Raw genomic sequence first — 17212 nt, 5'->3', positions numbered from 1 at the left:
GGCGGGATCCGTGACATACGGTTCTCCTAATCCGAACATAATGCACCGCCATTTGAAACCCACTGCCATAGGCATCAAGCTTCTGTTCCTAATAATCGTCGCGGAAACTTCCAGGGGACCAAACAAGCTCCAACGAGACGTCCCGGACACTTTCAAGGTGAAATGACTGTAGCTATATGTTTGCCCCATTAGTGCAGCCATGCTCGCATTTCCTGTCAAAAGAGAGGAAGGCTTTGCAGCTTGTGCGCCGTTGCACTTTTCTTAAGTCGGTCATTTGTAGGCATCTTTGCGGTCGCATTTGTGCGAGCAGCTACGGTTGTCTGTATTTTCCTGTTGCTTTCGCACTGAGCCCCTTTTCGAGTGGGTTGCGTAGCAAACAGGAATTCCGTCTGGTTGACGACCCTGCCTTTTTGTTCATTCTCGCACACTTTTCGTTGAAAGCTGCAAGACTATCTTTTGTAGTGCCTGAAGGCTAAACTATTAAAGAATTTTATGCGTACAAGACGAGGACAGAGGATAGGCTAAGACACACGAGCCTGTGTCTCGTCTTGAGCGCATAAAGTTTTTTCATGTCGTGCCAACATGCCCAAACAGTCACCTCAGCTAAACAACGCACTAGGAGCTTTTTTACGTAGAGTCGCAGTGACTGTGATCTTACCGTGCATAACATGAGCGTCAACTGAGCAGTATTTATCCCCACATTGCCACAGAGCTTTGATTCAGTACGTAGGAATGGTTGTATATTGGGTTTTGTAGCTTTGTTTTTGCAGAAACATTCGATGGACACCGTCAGAGCTTTCAGTTGCAGTTATTCTCTCGGCTCCTACAAAAGTAACTCCAGCCTCTTTTTCAACACGAAGTTGTGTTCTTTGTTAATTTTATAACTAAACAAATGTCGGTATTCAATTTAAAAACGTGTCCGAGAAATATACACACAGTACAAATATTAAATGAACGAGTTCCCTTCCATGACAGCGATAAACCGGACGTGAAAGGAAGTTCATCTAGACCTCCTGTTGCATTTCAAGTCAGTGAATGTATAACTTCCCGCCATAATTACTTGACCGTTCGTGAATACCATTTGTCTTGTGCCATGTTGCAAAACAATATGCGTGTGCAACTGCACACGCTGCTGTACGGGACAGCGAAGTGAGCTGAATTGGTGACCGTATTGATATTAATAAACGTGTGAAGACAACATCGACACCTCTCTCCTCGTCGACAGTAGCAGCGTCACCATAATAAACCGAAGCCTTATTGCTCTTCTCCGAGGAGGGACGTTCATCACTTCCTCACCTAATATCATAATCATCATCATCATCATCATCAGCAGCAGCAGCAGCAGCAGCAGCAGCAGCAGCAGCAGCAGCAGCAGCATATATTTATGTCCACTGCAGGAAGAAGGCCTCTCCATGTGATCTCGAATTACTCCAGTCTTGCGCTAGCTGATTCCAACTTGTTTTCTGCCGTCCTCGACGGCACTTCCCTTCTCTTGGTATCCATTCATAACTCTAATGGTCCACCGGTTATCCATCCTACGCATTGCATGGCCTGCCCAGCTCCATTTTTTCTTCTTAATGTCAACTACAATATCGGCTATCCACATTTTCTCTCTGATCCACACCGCTCTCTTCCTGTCTCGTGACGTTAGGCCTAACATTTTTCGTTCCATCGCTCTTTGTGCGGTCCTTAACTTGTTTTCGAGCTTCTTTGTTAACCTTGATTGTGTAATGAAGGAGTACAGGAGGCATACGTGAATATCTTGGCAAATATCTACAAGGATTGCACAGCAACCTTGGTTCAACACAAGAAAAGTAGAAAGTTACCTATCTAGAAAGAGGTCAGGCAAAGAGACCCAATCTCTCCAATGCTATTTTCTGCATGCTTAGAAGAAGAATTCAAGCTCTTAGACTGGGAAGGTTTAGTAGTGAGGATCAACGGTGAATATCTGAGCAACCTTCGGTTTGCAGATGACGTTGTCCTATTCAGCAACAATGGGGTCGAATTACAGCAAATGATTGATCGCGAGGACCTTAACCGAGAAAGTGTAGGAGTGGGGTTGAAGATTTCTACGCAGAAGACAAACATTATGTTCAATAGCCTGGCAAGGGAACAAGAATTCAGAATCGCCAGTAAGCCTCTAGACTCTGTAAAGAAGTACGTTTATCTAGGTTACTTACCGAATATATTTGTGGGCATTTATTAGGCTTGTACGTAACGAATTACGTGCAAATAATTGTGGTGTTTTGTTTTTTAACCAATATTTTGTTTACGTGGTAACGGTCACTGTAGATCAATAAGTTTTTTTGTCATTAACCAATTGCATGTAATGAGGTACAGTCTCCACGAAGCAAGCTATAACAAGTGACGCAGCTTTGAGCGCTTGAATTTCTCGCGAACTACAGTGTCCAACAAGATGATAACATGTACCTGTATTACCTCCTTCCCGCAATGAGCATCCTGTCAGCTATACCTTTAGACCACATGAGCATGGCAGGCTTGCACATTCGCACACTTCTCTTGGGAGTCCAACCTCTCAGCCTTTTTTCTTGCAATAAAGCTCTCTCTCTCCTGGAAGCGCTCTTAAGCTTCCTTCCTAGCCAGTAAACGCTGCTTTTCAATTCACCTTCTTCGCTTACTGCATTCTATGACGTCTCTGATAGAGACAGAAGTTCTTGGCCGTTAAACCCACATTTAAACCCAGATGTTGACATCTGTGTGATATACACCTGACTCACATACGCCTCTTTATGCTATTGTAAAACACGAGCAGTATATTCATGGTGGAATAATGTGCAGCCTTGTATTATATTACATTGCACATTTGGCCACCTTTGGTGGCGCCCCTCACAACTAGCTGTTTAATTCTAAATGGCTAACGAGTGAAGGGGGCCGTAATGTGGTCACCCATATATGTCGGCCGACAAATATAAACGGCGCTTCTATGGCACGACAGCGATGGGGACTTCGGACGTTGATGACAAAGAATCACCTATGAATAATTTCTCAGTTATCGCTGGCCGTAGTGGCATCAGCATCTGCTTAGCCCAGCAACAATGAAGCGCTGCGCTTCATATGGAGGACCCAAACCGGAGCATCCCGGCATTTCGTAAACTCACTCTTTTGCGCAAGGTGTTGATCCGTTATGCAGCACAGCCTTTCTCTCCAGCGCGCACATGGAGCTAGGTTTTATGGTCGCTCCAGATGTCTTCACAGAAAAAAAGATTACCAAATATTTTCTTAGGTGATTGTTAGTGAAAGTAAACAACGTGTGAAGGGCTGCAGATGACGCACTTAAAAAGCCACGCCAGATCATTCGATTAATTTTATGTGTGCAATGTTAATAAATGTAGGCGGGAAAGTAAGGTTAAAGTAATCGATTACATTTTACTAATTGTTCAATTGTTTTCATGGGGCAGTAATTGGTAACTGTAATCAGTTACATTTTGAAAGTAGTAATTTTATTTGTAATATTCGGTAGTTTTTTTTTCGTAAAGTATACAAGTCTGATATATATAGGCAAGATGTGCCCCTGGGTACGTGCCTTGTAAGACCACTTGTTGCTGGCTATTGTCTGGCACAGTAGAAAACTTGGGTCGCTGGGTATTGTGCCACTGTGTATCTGCCTATTCTTGGCCTATGCCTAAGAATAGATTTTCTACTGTGACATAAGCGGTGTGAAGATATAAATTACAATATCGGAAATGGATATGTGCCACTGCGTATGTGCCCATTCTTGGCGAGTCACCCAGTACGGGTGTCCTACTCTTACACAAGGGCTATGAAGACACACATGTAAGAAAGCAAAGCTAATTTTGCATCTGTGAGGAGCCCGGGAGTCGCCGCTGGAATCGCTAAACGAGACCGGCCGACGTACAGACGCGTCCCAAATGTTTTGGGCTGAAAGGACTTGCTGGTCTCCTCAGTCGTCCTGTCCAGCGCAGCGCGCACGACACCTACCCAGGTAATCGCGGAAAAAAACAATTCCTCGACCTGCGCCCGCATTTCGTGTGTCAGAAACCACGTTCCCGCACTCTAAGCACTGCGGCGTGGCCGCCTCGACTGCAGCGCAGGCACATGAGTGCCCGTGGCGCCGATGTTCAGCTCAGCCGCTTCTGCAGGTGGGGCACACGGACGAGTTGGAGCCCGAAAATGAGCGGGCGGTGGCGGCATGCTGTTTTAGCAGCTGTTTTCTGTCAGCCCTGTTTTCAAGCAGAGTTACCCGAACGGTGGAACACCATGAAGCAAGCTTAAATGCGAGAAGACAAAGGATGCGTCTCGATCCTCGAGGGCCGAGGGGGATAGAGGTAATCGTCCGAGGTGACCAAAAAGGGGAGACGACTGGACACTGAACACCAGCGAGGTGAGCCTCGGCGCACAAAAATTCGGTGACCGGGGAGGATAAGAAGAAAGACAACGTGTACTCAGCAAAATCAACAGCGTCCAACCACGCAGCTCAGAGAACGGTGGCTATAACGCAGCCAAGGACACTTCGTCTTCGTATCTCGGGAGATGAGGCCACATTCCGCGACGTGTCAACTCAAGGTTCCGGAGCATGTCTCTCGAGCAAAGGCACACGTAGAGAACATTGCGATTGCTAAGCTTATCGTGCCTGCTTATTTGTATTGGATATATCTGTCTGTAGTGCTTGTTAATATAGTTATAATGTGCTCTCTTCGTTTATATTAAGAATATCATTATGATCGGATGGTTTGTTGAGGCTGGTTATTCGAATTATGCATGTGTATTGGTACTGTTCGTTAATGTGTGTCGGAAAGGAGATGGTGCCACGTCGAGAAGCAACTACAAACTAATTTATATTCGAATCCTCGAGGATTACGCGCTCCCTCCACTCGCGCTGCCTTGCCACACTCTGTCGCCGTCGGCGCATCTGTGCCCCCAAGGTATACAACGTGTCCCGGTCGAACGCCCAGCGTAGGTTCCTTTTTATGTTTTTTTTTTCTTTTCTTTCCTTGGTACAGCTGCTTACGGACAGTTTCAGCAGTGAAGACTGCCCTAGGAGTAAAGACAGTCTTAGAAGTGAGGACTACGGTACCGAATGAGATAGATCGCACAAAGGTGGGATTGAGCCAGTCCATTGACCTTCTTCTCCAGTCAGTTTATTACTAGCTCTGGCACCCATGCAAGCAAATTGTGAAATGCTTATGTTGGCTGTTGGTCACAAGTGTGTGGGCTGGACTTACGGGGATTGGGGGGACTTGCGCACTCCGTCTGTTCTAAGGAAAACATGAGTGCTGAATTTGCAAGTCCATAGCGAGGAATTTATTTTATTTCTGAGTTTTTGGAGGTTTCTGTACAGGTTTACTGGACCTGAAAACAAGGCACACGAAACAGTTGAACTAGAAAAAAAAGTATCAACCAAGGCACAAAGACCAGTCAAACTTACAAAACATAGTCTACAGTGTTTTTTTTTAATAACACTCGTATGAGAGCAAGGATCTAAATCAGTAATTACATACATAGCAACAAGTTTATCACGTTTTTCTGACATCAACAAAATATTGTCACTAGCTGCGTATGCAGTTCATTGTAAGTGATTTTATCCTACATGTATGCGAGAGATGACCTTGCATCAAATGAAACTCCAGGAGAGAAAAGGGTTTTGTTCGTATTAGCAAAAGTTCAATGTTTCCGAAGTTTCATAAAATATGGCCCCGAACTCAACTATGAGGTCACTGCATGTACGGCACGTGCGGGTCTTGTTTGAACAGCTGCCCGAACGGAAACGGGGACGCTGACTAATATGGTCCGAGCCAGTTGCTTTTGCACCGACCGGATCAGTGACACCGTATTGCTGTGGCACATGTCAGAATGTACTCATACGTAACTGATGCCGTATAGCTGTCGTGTCCTCTCGGCAGTCAGTGTTTAGCCATACAGTCAAACGCCTCTATAACGAAGGATTCCACGTGTCCCGGCCGTATTTCTATCTTTCATGTGTATTGCGAACGGATCTACAGCGAACACCACTACAACGAATCCTCTTGTACAATAAATGCACCTAACGGGGGCGGCACTGTCCTCCACAGCGTCCCTGAGCTGCAGTCAGCTCTATAACTAGCGGCGAGATTCACGTTTGTGCCAATAACAGCGAGTATTTGAGTCCTGCTGAATAATAATAATAATAGAAACTTTATTGCAATGGAAAATATTTTAAGAAGGGGTGGTCGGAGCCTCTCAGTGCAGGGCCCCACTGGCCTTTGTTGCCTGCCTGACCTGGATAATTTAGGACTTTTGTCTTGCCTGGTCGGAGCGGGCGAGCTGTGCGTCCAAATGCTCCATTGTGCTACTGGTATTTGGCCTATAAGGGTGCTTAGTGCACTACCAGGTTATATGTATTAGGGTAGGTATACCACCGCACCAAGGACAGTTGGCCCTATAACGAGTGGGACACATGGCGTTTAGCAATTTTAGATGGGGGAATACCCCGGTCTGTATATTACGCCAATCGGCGGCCTCTTCCCCGCTAAGTTGTGGGTGAGGCGGCGGGTATTTTCTGCGGAGCAATGAGCAAGGATATCTGATGAGCACGCTGATGATCACGCTGATGATCAAGGATATCTTTGTCATTTAAATTGGTGGGATTATGCGATTGATAGTGCGAGTAGTCGGGGTTAGAAGAGGACGCCGTCGCTCGGTTAGTAAACCCTCGAGCTAACGCGTTAGCCTTTTTGTTCCCCTGTACCCCCGCGTGGCCCGGGCACCAGAGTAGCTGTTGACGGTGGTTGAATGATTTGGGGATTATCGCGAGGCTAGCCGCAGCCACGTGTCCCTTGAGAAACATGCGACATGCCTCCCGGGAGTCCGGGACCACGACCGAGTCCCTTTGCGAACGCTCCGCGTGAGCGAGTGCGATCGCTACTGCTAAAAAATCTCGCAGCTTCACCCGAAAGGCGAAGCATCAATTGCGATAGCAACTTAGTAGAGAGCTATACGGAGTAAGGATAGTAGTTTCATCAGCTGTATAAACTTGGACATGCAGCAGCACCAGCAACGCGCAGAACTGTTGTTGAGGCCGTCGTTGTTTTGGCTGTGGTCGCACCGAACGCGCGCGGCATTGGTGACTGTAGCCAGGGCCTCTGGGGGCGGCTGGGAGGTTTAGACGAGATCAGAACGGGAAACTCGTCGAGCAGCGTCGGAAGTCTTTACCACCTTCTCGCCTCGCAACGTTTTTATATAAATACGCATTTACGTTTTTATATAAATACAGTCTTTCGCGCGACGGAAGAAGTCGCGTTTGCTCTAAATACATGGTGATTGTAAATGATGAAAGAGACGCTTAATTCTGCAGCCCTTCAGGGAGCACGGCGCAGAACGCGCATTTGTTCTCCGCCGTGCGTTCGCTCCCCGTGAAAGCGTGCGTTCCTCGCGCCCTTTCACTCGTACATACAGCGTCCGGCGCGCGACGACGATTTCATCGCCGTTGACGTAATACAGAACCTCACGGTGACGGCGACGGCGCCGCCGACGGCAGAAATCCTCTTTGAGGGTCCATATAATTGCTATCGCAATAATATTTCGGCCGAGGCAGATGGGGGATCCCGTTGAGGCCGATGCGGTTATTTGCTGCTGGCAGATCACGTTCACGACGGCGAGGGCGTACCTCCTTTGATAGCACTGCTCGGTCGCCTCTGCATACGCAGCTGCATCCGTGTAATACGTGTTATACCTATGGTTATTAGAGTACATTGATTCAAGGTGCTGTGCGCGTGCTTTGCGCCTTTCTTTCTTGTACTCGGGATGCATGTTCTGGGGAATTGGAGCTACTGCAATTTTATATCTCACCGAAGGAGGGAGAGGTATACGGCCTGTTCGGTGATATAAATGAATGAATAAACTTTACTGTACGAAGAGTGGTTGGTGTGGTTATTCTCCGGTGGAGCCCTCTTGCAGAGCCCCACTGGCCGCGGCGGCTCGCCGGGCCTGGTCCAGGGTCGCCAGTTGGCTTCCCAGTGCCAGCTCGAAAATAGGTGCCTCCCAAGACCACGTTGTGAGTGTCTGTGATGAGCTCACCAGCCTGGATACTGCCTCGGCTGGGCGTTCCGTGCACTGGTATGTAATGTGTGTCAGCGTGGCTGTGTGGTCGTTGCACCACGGGCATACACTGGTTGTGTATACCTCTGAAAACATTGCGTGCAACATTGATATGTGCGGGTAAGTGTGGGTTTGAAGGCGGCGCCAATCCCTGGCTTGTTGGCTGCTTAACTTGGGATGTGGAGGAGCGTACTTCCGTCTGGTCAGGCGTTGGTCCTCGAAAATCTGCCTGCTCGTGATGGGATCTTCATGGTGGTTTGTGAGGGGCCTCGAAGAGTCTTGTGTGGCTCGGCCAGCAAGTCTGCGAGCTACGCAGTCGGCCTCCAACACATCGCCATATGTTGAAGAGCAGAGGAGATGTTATCGCTGCTTGCGGTGTTCCTTTGTTAGGCATTTTAAATATTTCCGATGTGATTTGGCCAATAATGACTGCTCGCCTCGGGGTTGCAAAGAAACGCTCTTAAGTAATTGTATGTGCGCTCACCACAATCCACGAGTTCGAGCTCCTCCAATATTGCGGCGTGAGAGACGTTGTCGAAGGCTCCTTTGAGGTCTAGTGCTAGGACTAGTCTCTCGTCGCCGTACGGTATAATAGTTGGAATTTTGTCGTGAAGTAGGAGGAACGCGTCCTGACGAGATAAACCCGTGCGAAATCCTATCATGGAGTCCGGGAACCAGCTCCGCTCTTCCAGGTATCGCTGAAATCTGCTATGGATCACCCGTTTCATAGAGCTTACCTAGGCAGGACGTGACCGATACCGGCCGGAGTGTATCGATCGAGGGATTCTTTTTTTTTGTTTGGGATCATAATTGTTTAGCCAATTTCCACTCTTGGGGCAAGTCTCCCTTGGTCCAGCACTCGCTATTGAATATCTTTGTTATTTTTCGCTGGAGCTACCGAAACAATGTTTCGAATCATTGAACTTGCGTTAGAGTCTGAGCCCGGTGCCGAGTTTTTAACTGCGGATTGTGCCACCTCATACACTTCCGCGTAGGGTATTTCTTCGTCTAATTTAGAGTTGTCCTCACCCGCGTATTGCCTCGTCGCGTAGGACGATCCCGTCGCGGGTAAAGGTACTATGTACTTGTTCTGAAGAGCATCGACTAGATCTTGGTCTGCACTCTCGAAGTTGTCTGCTATAATTTGAAGCTTCTTGGTATTCTCAATACGTGTGCTCATCGGGTCTAGCATGCTCCGTAGTATTCGCCACGTACTGGTTGTTCCCAGAGTTCCTGATAGGGTTCCTACAGAAAGTCGCCCACTTGTTTTTGGCTAGCTCGTTGGGGTGGCCTTGGGCTTGCTCTGCCAAGAGAGCGATGCGTTGTCTCAGGTGTTTGTTTAGACGTTGTCTTTTGCACCTCTTGGCCAGTTTCCGGCTCTCTTCCCATAGGCTGACCAGGTGACAGTCTATCACCGGCGCCTCTGCTGTGTGCTTAATGGGTTTAGTGGTGTCTCCGTGTACTCGCTTGAAGGAATTGAGTCCATTCCCGCATGTTGGTCGGGGCGCTATCCGACTCCTCCAGCGCCCTCTGGAGTTCTCTATAACGAGGCCACTCGGTTAACTTAGTGATTCCTATTGTTCTCCGTATGTTCGGCGTGGAGAGCGCTATTCGGATTATGTTGTCATCGCTTCCCAGGTTTTCGTTGAACTGAAACCCATTGTGCATCTCTGACGTTAATTGTAAATGCACGGTCGGGCGCCGTGTCTCTGCTGACGCTGTTACCTGTGCGCGTCGGTTTGCCGATTTCTTTGATTGCCCAGTAATCCCAAGGCCGTCGCGTTATGCTCGAGTAGGAAACCCTTGGGCGACGTTTTCGCGTATCCCCATAGTATGTGGGGCGCAATAAAGTCACCCACTATCACTGCCTTATCCCTGGTACCCATTGCTGAGAGAATGTGGGGTAGGTAGTCCCCTTTGCTTTTTGGGGGACTGTACAGATTTGTGATTATTTTGTGTGCCTTACTTCGTTTCTTTGGCATCACACTGATAACTATGGAATTAGTATCTCCCTCAATTTGCGGAAGTGTTATTGACTGAGCGTTTATCGACTTGCTGACGAGCGTGGCGACCTTCAAATTGTTAGGATCGCTCAGAGCGTAGCATCCCTGCAGTTTGGCCGGCTTGGCCCCGACCTCATGCAGATATATCACTTCCGGTGCGATTTCACAGCTTTTGATAAACGGTGGAGCGCTGCTGCTTTTCTGGAGAAGGTGCGGCAGTTCCATTGCCATATCTCCAATTGTTCTGATTTTTGTATTCGTCATGATTTTTAGCGTGATTAGCCATGTTTCCCACTCTTATTTTAAGCCCGTGACGATTCCGTGTCCGAGCCGTCGGATTCTGTTACGCAGTGGCTTATTTTAGTTTTTGCCGAACCCACTCCTATCGCAATTGCGCGTTTTTTGTTGGGAACAGCCTTCGAGAGTGCCTTAAGCTGTTCCGCCACGAATACGTTGTGTTTCTCGAACTCGTTCGTGCATAGTTGCTGAAATACCGTTAGCATTTCATGAACTAACGTCGTCATTTCATGCATGAATATTTTCAGGTTTTCCGTGATCATTGTTTGGATTTGCGCCGCCATTGTCTGCGCGTTATCTTAGATTTGGGTTCTCGGCAGACTGCGCGGAGACCATGGTTATATATGCCACCGTCTTCGTTTTGGCTGTTCATCTTGACTGACGCGGCGTTGCCAGCTGTTGTATTGTGCTATTGAGGCACGCCTCTAACTCTGACATTTGCTTCTCAAGTGATTTTCGTTTCCGCTCTTCTCCTGAGAGCTGTTCTCTTAGTCGCGCGTTTTCCTTTTCCAGTTTCTGAATACGTTTATCAATTTCCGCCAGGATTCTGTTTGCAGCAGTGGGAGAAACAACCCTCGCCCAGCTCTCCTGCTGTTTTTTAGGCAGTGGCGAATTCGACCGCTGCGATGCTGTGGAGCTGAAGGGGGCCCTCGAGGGGGTATTGCTCTTCGCTGTGCTTGCGAGTGGCGATCTGGACCTCGATCGGCATCGGTAGAGGTCCTCCTCCTCCATCTACTCGAACCAGCGCCCGGTGCCTTTTTCGTGTTCTGTCCCGACTGCTTCCGTGATCGAGACTGGCGAGTCGTCTTCCCACGCTTGGCGGCAATCAGTTTGTTCGGGGACCTACGTGTCCCGTGCCCCGCCGCCCTGCTCACGGCGCACTTCACTGCACATTCGTGTCCTTGTAGGGGTGGATTTTCAAGTCCGCAGCCCCGGCATATTTTCTCGGGGTTCGGACACACGTCCCTCTTGCATGCACTCCAGGCACATTTGGATTGTCGGCATGTACTCCGTAGACCGCATCTCTACTCCCATGTAGTACACGTATTTGGGGCGCGTGCCTCCCGAGAAGGTTAGGAGAGCGGTGTTTGAGCTTCCTAGCGTTCGGGCCCTTTCGATGGTGACTCCTTGGGTGTCCTGACTCGCAGGTGTTCCTGGAGATCTGATGATTCGGTGAGTGCTGGAAATCCGTGCACTATCCCTTTGTAGCTGTCTTCTGGATCCGCTACGTACACGTTGAAGGGGTGTTGTTTGCCTCGCTGCTCCACGCATGTTCTTCGACGAACAACGTCCGCCACCTTCAGTGAAGGTGTGGAGACGATGATGATATTCTTTCTCTCTCGGATTCGCATTATGAAATCTTCTCGGGCGATTTTTCGCTGGTTTGGTCCGTTTCCTTGAATTATCGTCCAGGTAGCCCCAATAATCACTTGTGGTATTTCTGTTCTCAGATGTTCCTTGAGCATTAGTCCCTTGTGGGGCTTGAGTATTATCTTGATGTCATTCATCGGTAATGGTGGTAAAGGCTTCACCTTCGTCGGGCGCATGTTGCGACGACTGGTGCCTGTCTCGCCGTTTTGCCCGTCACCTTTCGCGCCGCCAACTGATGGCTGTCCGTTAATATTATTCCTGCTGTTGGAAGCCTTTCGCTGTCGCCGCGATAGAACAAACTGCCAGCCGTCCACCGCCTGGTTCGGGGCGGCGATCACTTGACTTTTGCTTGTCCCCGCTTCGTAAATTCGTCTTGTGTCCCCGTTTTTGTCCGCGTTGTTATTCGGATGTCGGGGGGGGGGGCGCAGGGGGGAGGTTATTTGGAGATCCATATCTTCTGATGTAGCCATCTCCTACGCTTGGTAGGAGCGATCCGGGTATTCACAAGCGGTGGGGAGGTCGCTCACTCGCTAAGCCTATCGAGGCCTAACAGGGCTTCCGCCGCTCCGAATATTCAAAGTCGCGTGGGATGAAGAAAAATTCACTCACGGACTTGAACTTGGTCTTGAAACGCAGCTTTTGTTGAGTGTAACCCAATCGGATACTCGAGGTAGGTGCACTTGACGAGTTTTCGGCGAAAACGTTGATAGTCGGCGGAGCCCATATGAAAGAGTATGTTCTGCCAGAACTTCCTTTGTCTTCATCCATCTGCATAACTTAATCCTGCTGCATAACTTCAGGAATAGCTCAACTCAAATCATAGGCCGCTGGTCGCAAAACAGGATCGGGTATGGCTGATGATTGCGTCAAGGCTGACGACGTCAGTGAGTCGCTCGGAATTGGCGACCCATGACGTCATCGAAGTCAACAGGGAGGAGAAAGAGGCAAAGGTCGACGAAGGCAATAGTAATGAAGATTTTGAGGATGAACAAAAAATGTACAGCTATTGTGGCAATAGCGGCATTCGACAATCGGCAGCCGTTCCTTGCATCCCTCGTGGGTTTCGCCGTGGAGCATGCGCGAAGCTTTATGACCTAAGGTCAGCGGAAGTCCAACTTCACTTTGGACGAAGTGTGCTGAAGAAAATTATAGCGACTTGTTTCACTAAGTGCCTTTTAATTCATGCTAAATGAAGATTTTATTTTGCTGCACCACATCAATGCAGCGTCTGATCGATACAAAAACGACTACCAACGTCGATGACCATGAGCAACCGTCGTGCATATGGAAGCTGCACTACGCTAGCACAACGCGAAAGACGAAGCACGTAACTGACACACTAATACAACGCGCAAGACAAAGCACGTAACTGAATCGTCACCGAGTCAAATCAGCGCGTACAGCGCGTCGTAATTGCAGCCTCCGCGATCAACTTCAGAAACATTACCAACGCCACCTAGATGGCGTTGGTAGTGCTTCTTGATGCCAGCGTCCCTTCGAATGCTGGCATCGAGGCGTCGTAGTGCTGAGACCACCGAAGCGTTCACTGTCGGTGCGCGTTAGTGTCATAATGCAGTACTTCTCATTTCTGCTCGTAGGCGGCGGCACCGCCCCGAGCAAGAGCGTGGGTACACGGAGGAGTGTTAGATATATAAGGCGCGTCTGTGTAGCTCTCTGCAAATGCGTTTGTGGCGCAATGGGTTAAACGCTCGGCGATCTATCGTCGCGGACCGAGAGGTCGTGGAAAAGCGACCTGTATAACGAAGAACTTAGAGCTCCCAACCTACTTCGTTTTAAAGGCGTATAGCGGTATTCATACACTTCGGAAGCAAGAAAGTGTATAATAACCGCAAAATTTTACATTAATTTGAAGTAGTTCTATTTTCCTAATCATGGCAGATTGAATTGCAGGAAGTCTACTGTAGCGGCACGTGTAGTCATGTATTACAAAACCCGGATTAGTTATAACCCTCCGCTGCGCCAACCTTAGCTCAACCAACAGTTAATAATGTCCTCTTAAAAGGGCGTTCGAGCACTTTTACAGCCACCGTATTTTGTTGCAGGTTGCGTCAGGAGAGATAAATGCAACAAGAACGGGAGCGATAGGGGTACGCAGTCCAAAGTTACCCTTAAAAAATTCGTTGACAAAACATTGAAATACCGTTGGTCAATGTTGACTATTGTATTGGAAAGTCATTGTGATTTTGTTGGGATAACATTGAGGGAAGTGTTGAGAGCTCTTGAATATTGGCCACTGAAATTTTATTGAAAGACCATTGGGCAAGTAAATATTGGGTAATTGTTGAGTTACCGTTGAAAGAGTGTTGTGCTTAAGCATATTGTTGGGTAGATATTGTTGAATTACTGTTGGGTTATCATTGATGCAGCATTGTAATGGTGCTGATAGTTATGTTGATCAGTTGTTGAGTCATTATTGACACAGCATTGAAATATACGTTGTCCCACAGTTAAGAGAGCATTGAGATTTCGTAACATGCCATTGAAATATTATTGGTATGTCGTTGGGCTAGTGCATTATCGATCATTTAATTTTGAAATTGCTTTACTATCCACACTTGCATGTTCCGGTGCCTGTTCATAACTTTCCCTAACACGAACAAAAACAAAGGAGAAACTGACCTATTTCAGGTACCTTTATTTGCACCAAAGATACATGCACATGAAACATTATTCCAGTATATAAGCCACAACTGCATGGAATCTGGAAACACAGGCTAGTGCCTACAAAACTATTAACAGTGTAAATATATCTGAAATACTATACATTTGAACTCAGTTAGAACAATCACTGTGGTCTTATCTTGTGACGTATGTTTATGACTTGAAGGCAAAGTGACTCCAAGGCACACCTCAAGCATACCCTTATAACTAACTTTGAACACATGTACTCTTGGCTTGCATGTGTAAATACAAAAATGAAGACCACTGTAACCTTACAGTAAAATGTTTCACACACCCAGTAAATACTCACAGAAGGATTTACGGCTGCCTGTGAGTAGGCAAAATAACAAGTACACTGGAAGCAAATGACTTCATGTATATATATATATATATATATATATATATATATATATATATATACAAAACACCCGAATCATGTTTTTCAGAGGTAAACTTCTAAAACATTTGTGCTCTCAAAGCAGCTTACCTCCCCGGCATAAGTCAAGAACTGAACAGTATTTAATTTCTTGTGTTATTTTTGGGTACGTAAGAGTTTATTGGTGTCATTTATTGAATTTAGTGAAGTGATCAGTGAATTTTTTCTGGACTTGCACAAAGCTAATGAAATCATTTCTTTTGGACTTTTTCACCGTACGCAGCAACTAGCTGGTACCTCGGTCAATAAAAAGCTAATGCAAGGCTAATACTTTCAATTATATAATAAAGTGACATAAAATACTTATTTACACAGACAACTGGAGTGACATACAGCTAACGCCATTCCCAACAGTGAAATAAATGGTCACCTGCATCTGCATCATCAAAGAGCCCAGAACGACTCATTATAAAGCATGAGAAAAGGTTTCAATAACTGTAGAGCCAGATTGGAGAGCTAGTGAAAAACGCAAATAAATGCACATACAAAAGACCATTTACCACACTTGCGCACATAAATATATATAATTCTACCAGCATTTCACTGCATAAAATATATAAAAGTTGCGACAAAGCAGTAACTGAAAGACGGAGGGAGCTGCAGTACCCATGTTGAAAAAAAAATTATATCCACAGTGACATACATGCATATTTATTCTGACAGAAAACGTCTTTCCAAGATATATATTACAAAAACTGTACAACAACGTTAAGAGCAAACAAGATTAGAAGGTATACCATTCTTGCAGAACTGAATAGTGAAAATAACTTCATGTATCTCAATTTTACGGATACTTTGCTAATTTGATGTGCGTACGTACTTTACAAACAGCTCAAACAAAGATGAGAACGGTGAAATAAGGTAGGAACACACACTAACGCTGACTCAACTAGAAGTTCGTTCGTGACGACAAAGATATTAAGCACACTGGCCAACTTGACAAAGAAATAGCCATGCATGCGTGGCAGACAGCCCGGTGCGACAAAAAAAGGAACGAAAGGCGTGTTTTGTTGTATAAATATGCAGTTAAAAAAGAAAAACAATAAACTGAAAGATGTCCTATAAGTGATACCACCAAACAAGAAGAGGTCTTTTAAAAAGCCCAACTTTTTCCCACTAAGAGCAACAGATAGCTTATGCATTTGTCTTGTTTGCAATTAATAAATAGGGCTTCCATAATTTCTCTTGTGTTCTGGTCTTTGTGATGAAAGAATTGTTCGTTCTACCCTTCATAGCAGAAAACACAATTTTGTTTTATCACAAAGGCTACGCATACATGTTTTCTCATCTTTGTCAAGTTCCAATGTGTTTAAAACCTGTCTTCAAGAATAAACTTCTAGTTGAGTCGGCGTTTGTATGTGACAGTGACAGCGACAAGAACTTTTTTTGGTCCTGAAAAACTGGCCAGGGGGAGCCGAAGGCTCCCTCAGGTCAAGTCGGTGGCTCCGCCCACGATGGCACCGGGAGGCGAAATCCCGTTGCGATGTCGTGGGTCCTCTGGACTGCCTCGAGTTGGATGTGGTGGTGGTCGCTTCTTAGGAACTACTCCCACTGTTCATTTGTGGCAAGTATAGAGTTTTCTATGGCTGGGCACAGCCAGAGCATGTGATCGAAGAGCATGAGTCGGCTCCGCATTTGGGGCACGACTGCGGGAAGTGCGGGTCTGTGCTGCTAAGGGACCGCGGAGTGGGGTACGTGCGGGTTTGTAGCATTCTGAGCGTACTAGCTTGTGGTTTATTTAGTTTTGGGTGAGGAGGAGGAGAACCACCTCCTTTCCAAGCGGTAGTGTGAGACGATCTCGTGAAAGGTGCACAATGGGTCTTTCTGGATGCTAGCCTCGTTACGAGGAGGGCCGTTGACGGCTGCGCGGGTCGTGAAATCGTGCGCCAGCCGGTGAGCCCGTTCGTTGGGGTTGCAGCCGTGCGGTTGGATTGAGTCTCCCAGGTGGGCCGGGAACCATGAAATGTGGAAATATGCTTCCGTGCCAATTTGACCGAAATTAGTGAGCTTGTTGATCGCAATTCTATTCGCCCGTTTCGATACGCGCGCCACCGAAAAGGACCTAACGGCTGTACGGGAATCCTAGAAGACGAAGAGGGGAGAATGTGCGCTGTGTATGGCCAGGGCGATAGCCGCCTCCTCCGCCTCGTGAGCAGAATTGGAGCGTACAGAGGCCGCATTCACCAGATTGCCTTTCGCATCCACTACCGATAGGGCGAACGCGTCTTCACTGTCGTATCTAGCGGCGTCTACGAATAGAGCGTGTAGTCCCTGTCGAGTGATCTGTTTGAGGATTGCCTGAGCTCTCGCGCGTCTTCTACCCTCATTGTGTACTAGGTGAATGTTGCGCGGAAACGGGCTACTGATT

The 17212-nt window shown here is 47.2% G+C and overlaps 1 protein-coding gene across 1 annotated transcript in view; it reads left to right on the top strand.

The window, feature by feature from the left end:
• LOC119461636 (uncharacterized) overlaps positions 1 to 17212 on the top strand; it is a 51480-nt gene continuing 34268 nt past the window's right edge. The window contains exon 1 of the mRNA XM_037723001.2: positions 1 to 157. Within this exon, the coding sequence (XP_037578929.1) occupies positions 41 to 157 (117 nt within the window). The 5' untranslated portion in view covers positions 1 to 40. The remainder of the gene's footprint in view (positions 158 to 17212) is intronic.

This window comes from Dermacentor silvarum, chromosome 8, assembly GCF_013339745.2.
Source record: "Dermacentor silvarum isolate Dsil-2018 chromosome 8, BIME_Dsil_1.4, whole genome shotgun sequence".
Taxonomy (NCBI): Eukaryota; Metazoa; Arthropoda; class Arachnida; order Ixodida; family Ixodidae; genus Dermacentor; species Dermacentor silvarum.
Note: the sequence above shows the minus strand (reverse complement) of the source record. Positions and strands in the feature narration are given on the sequence as shown.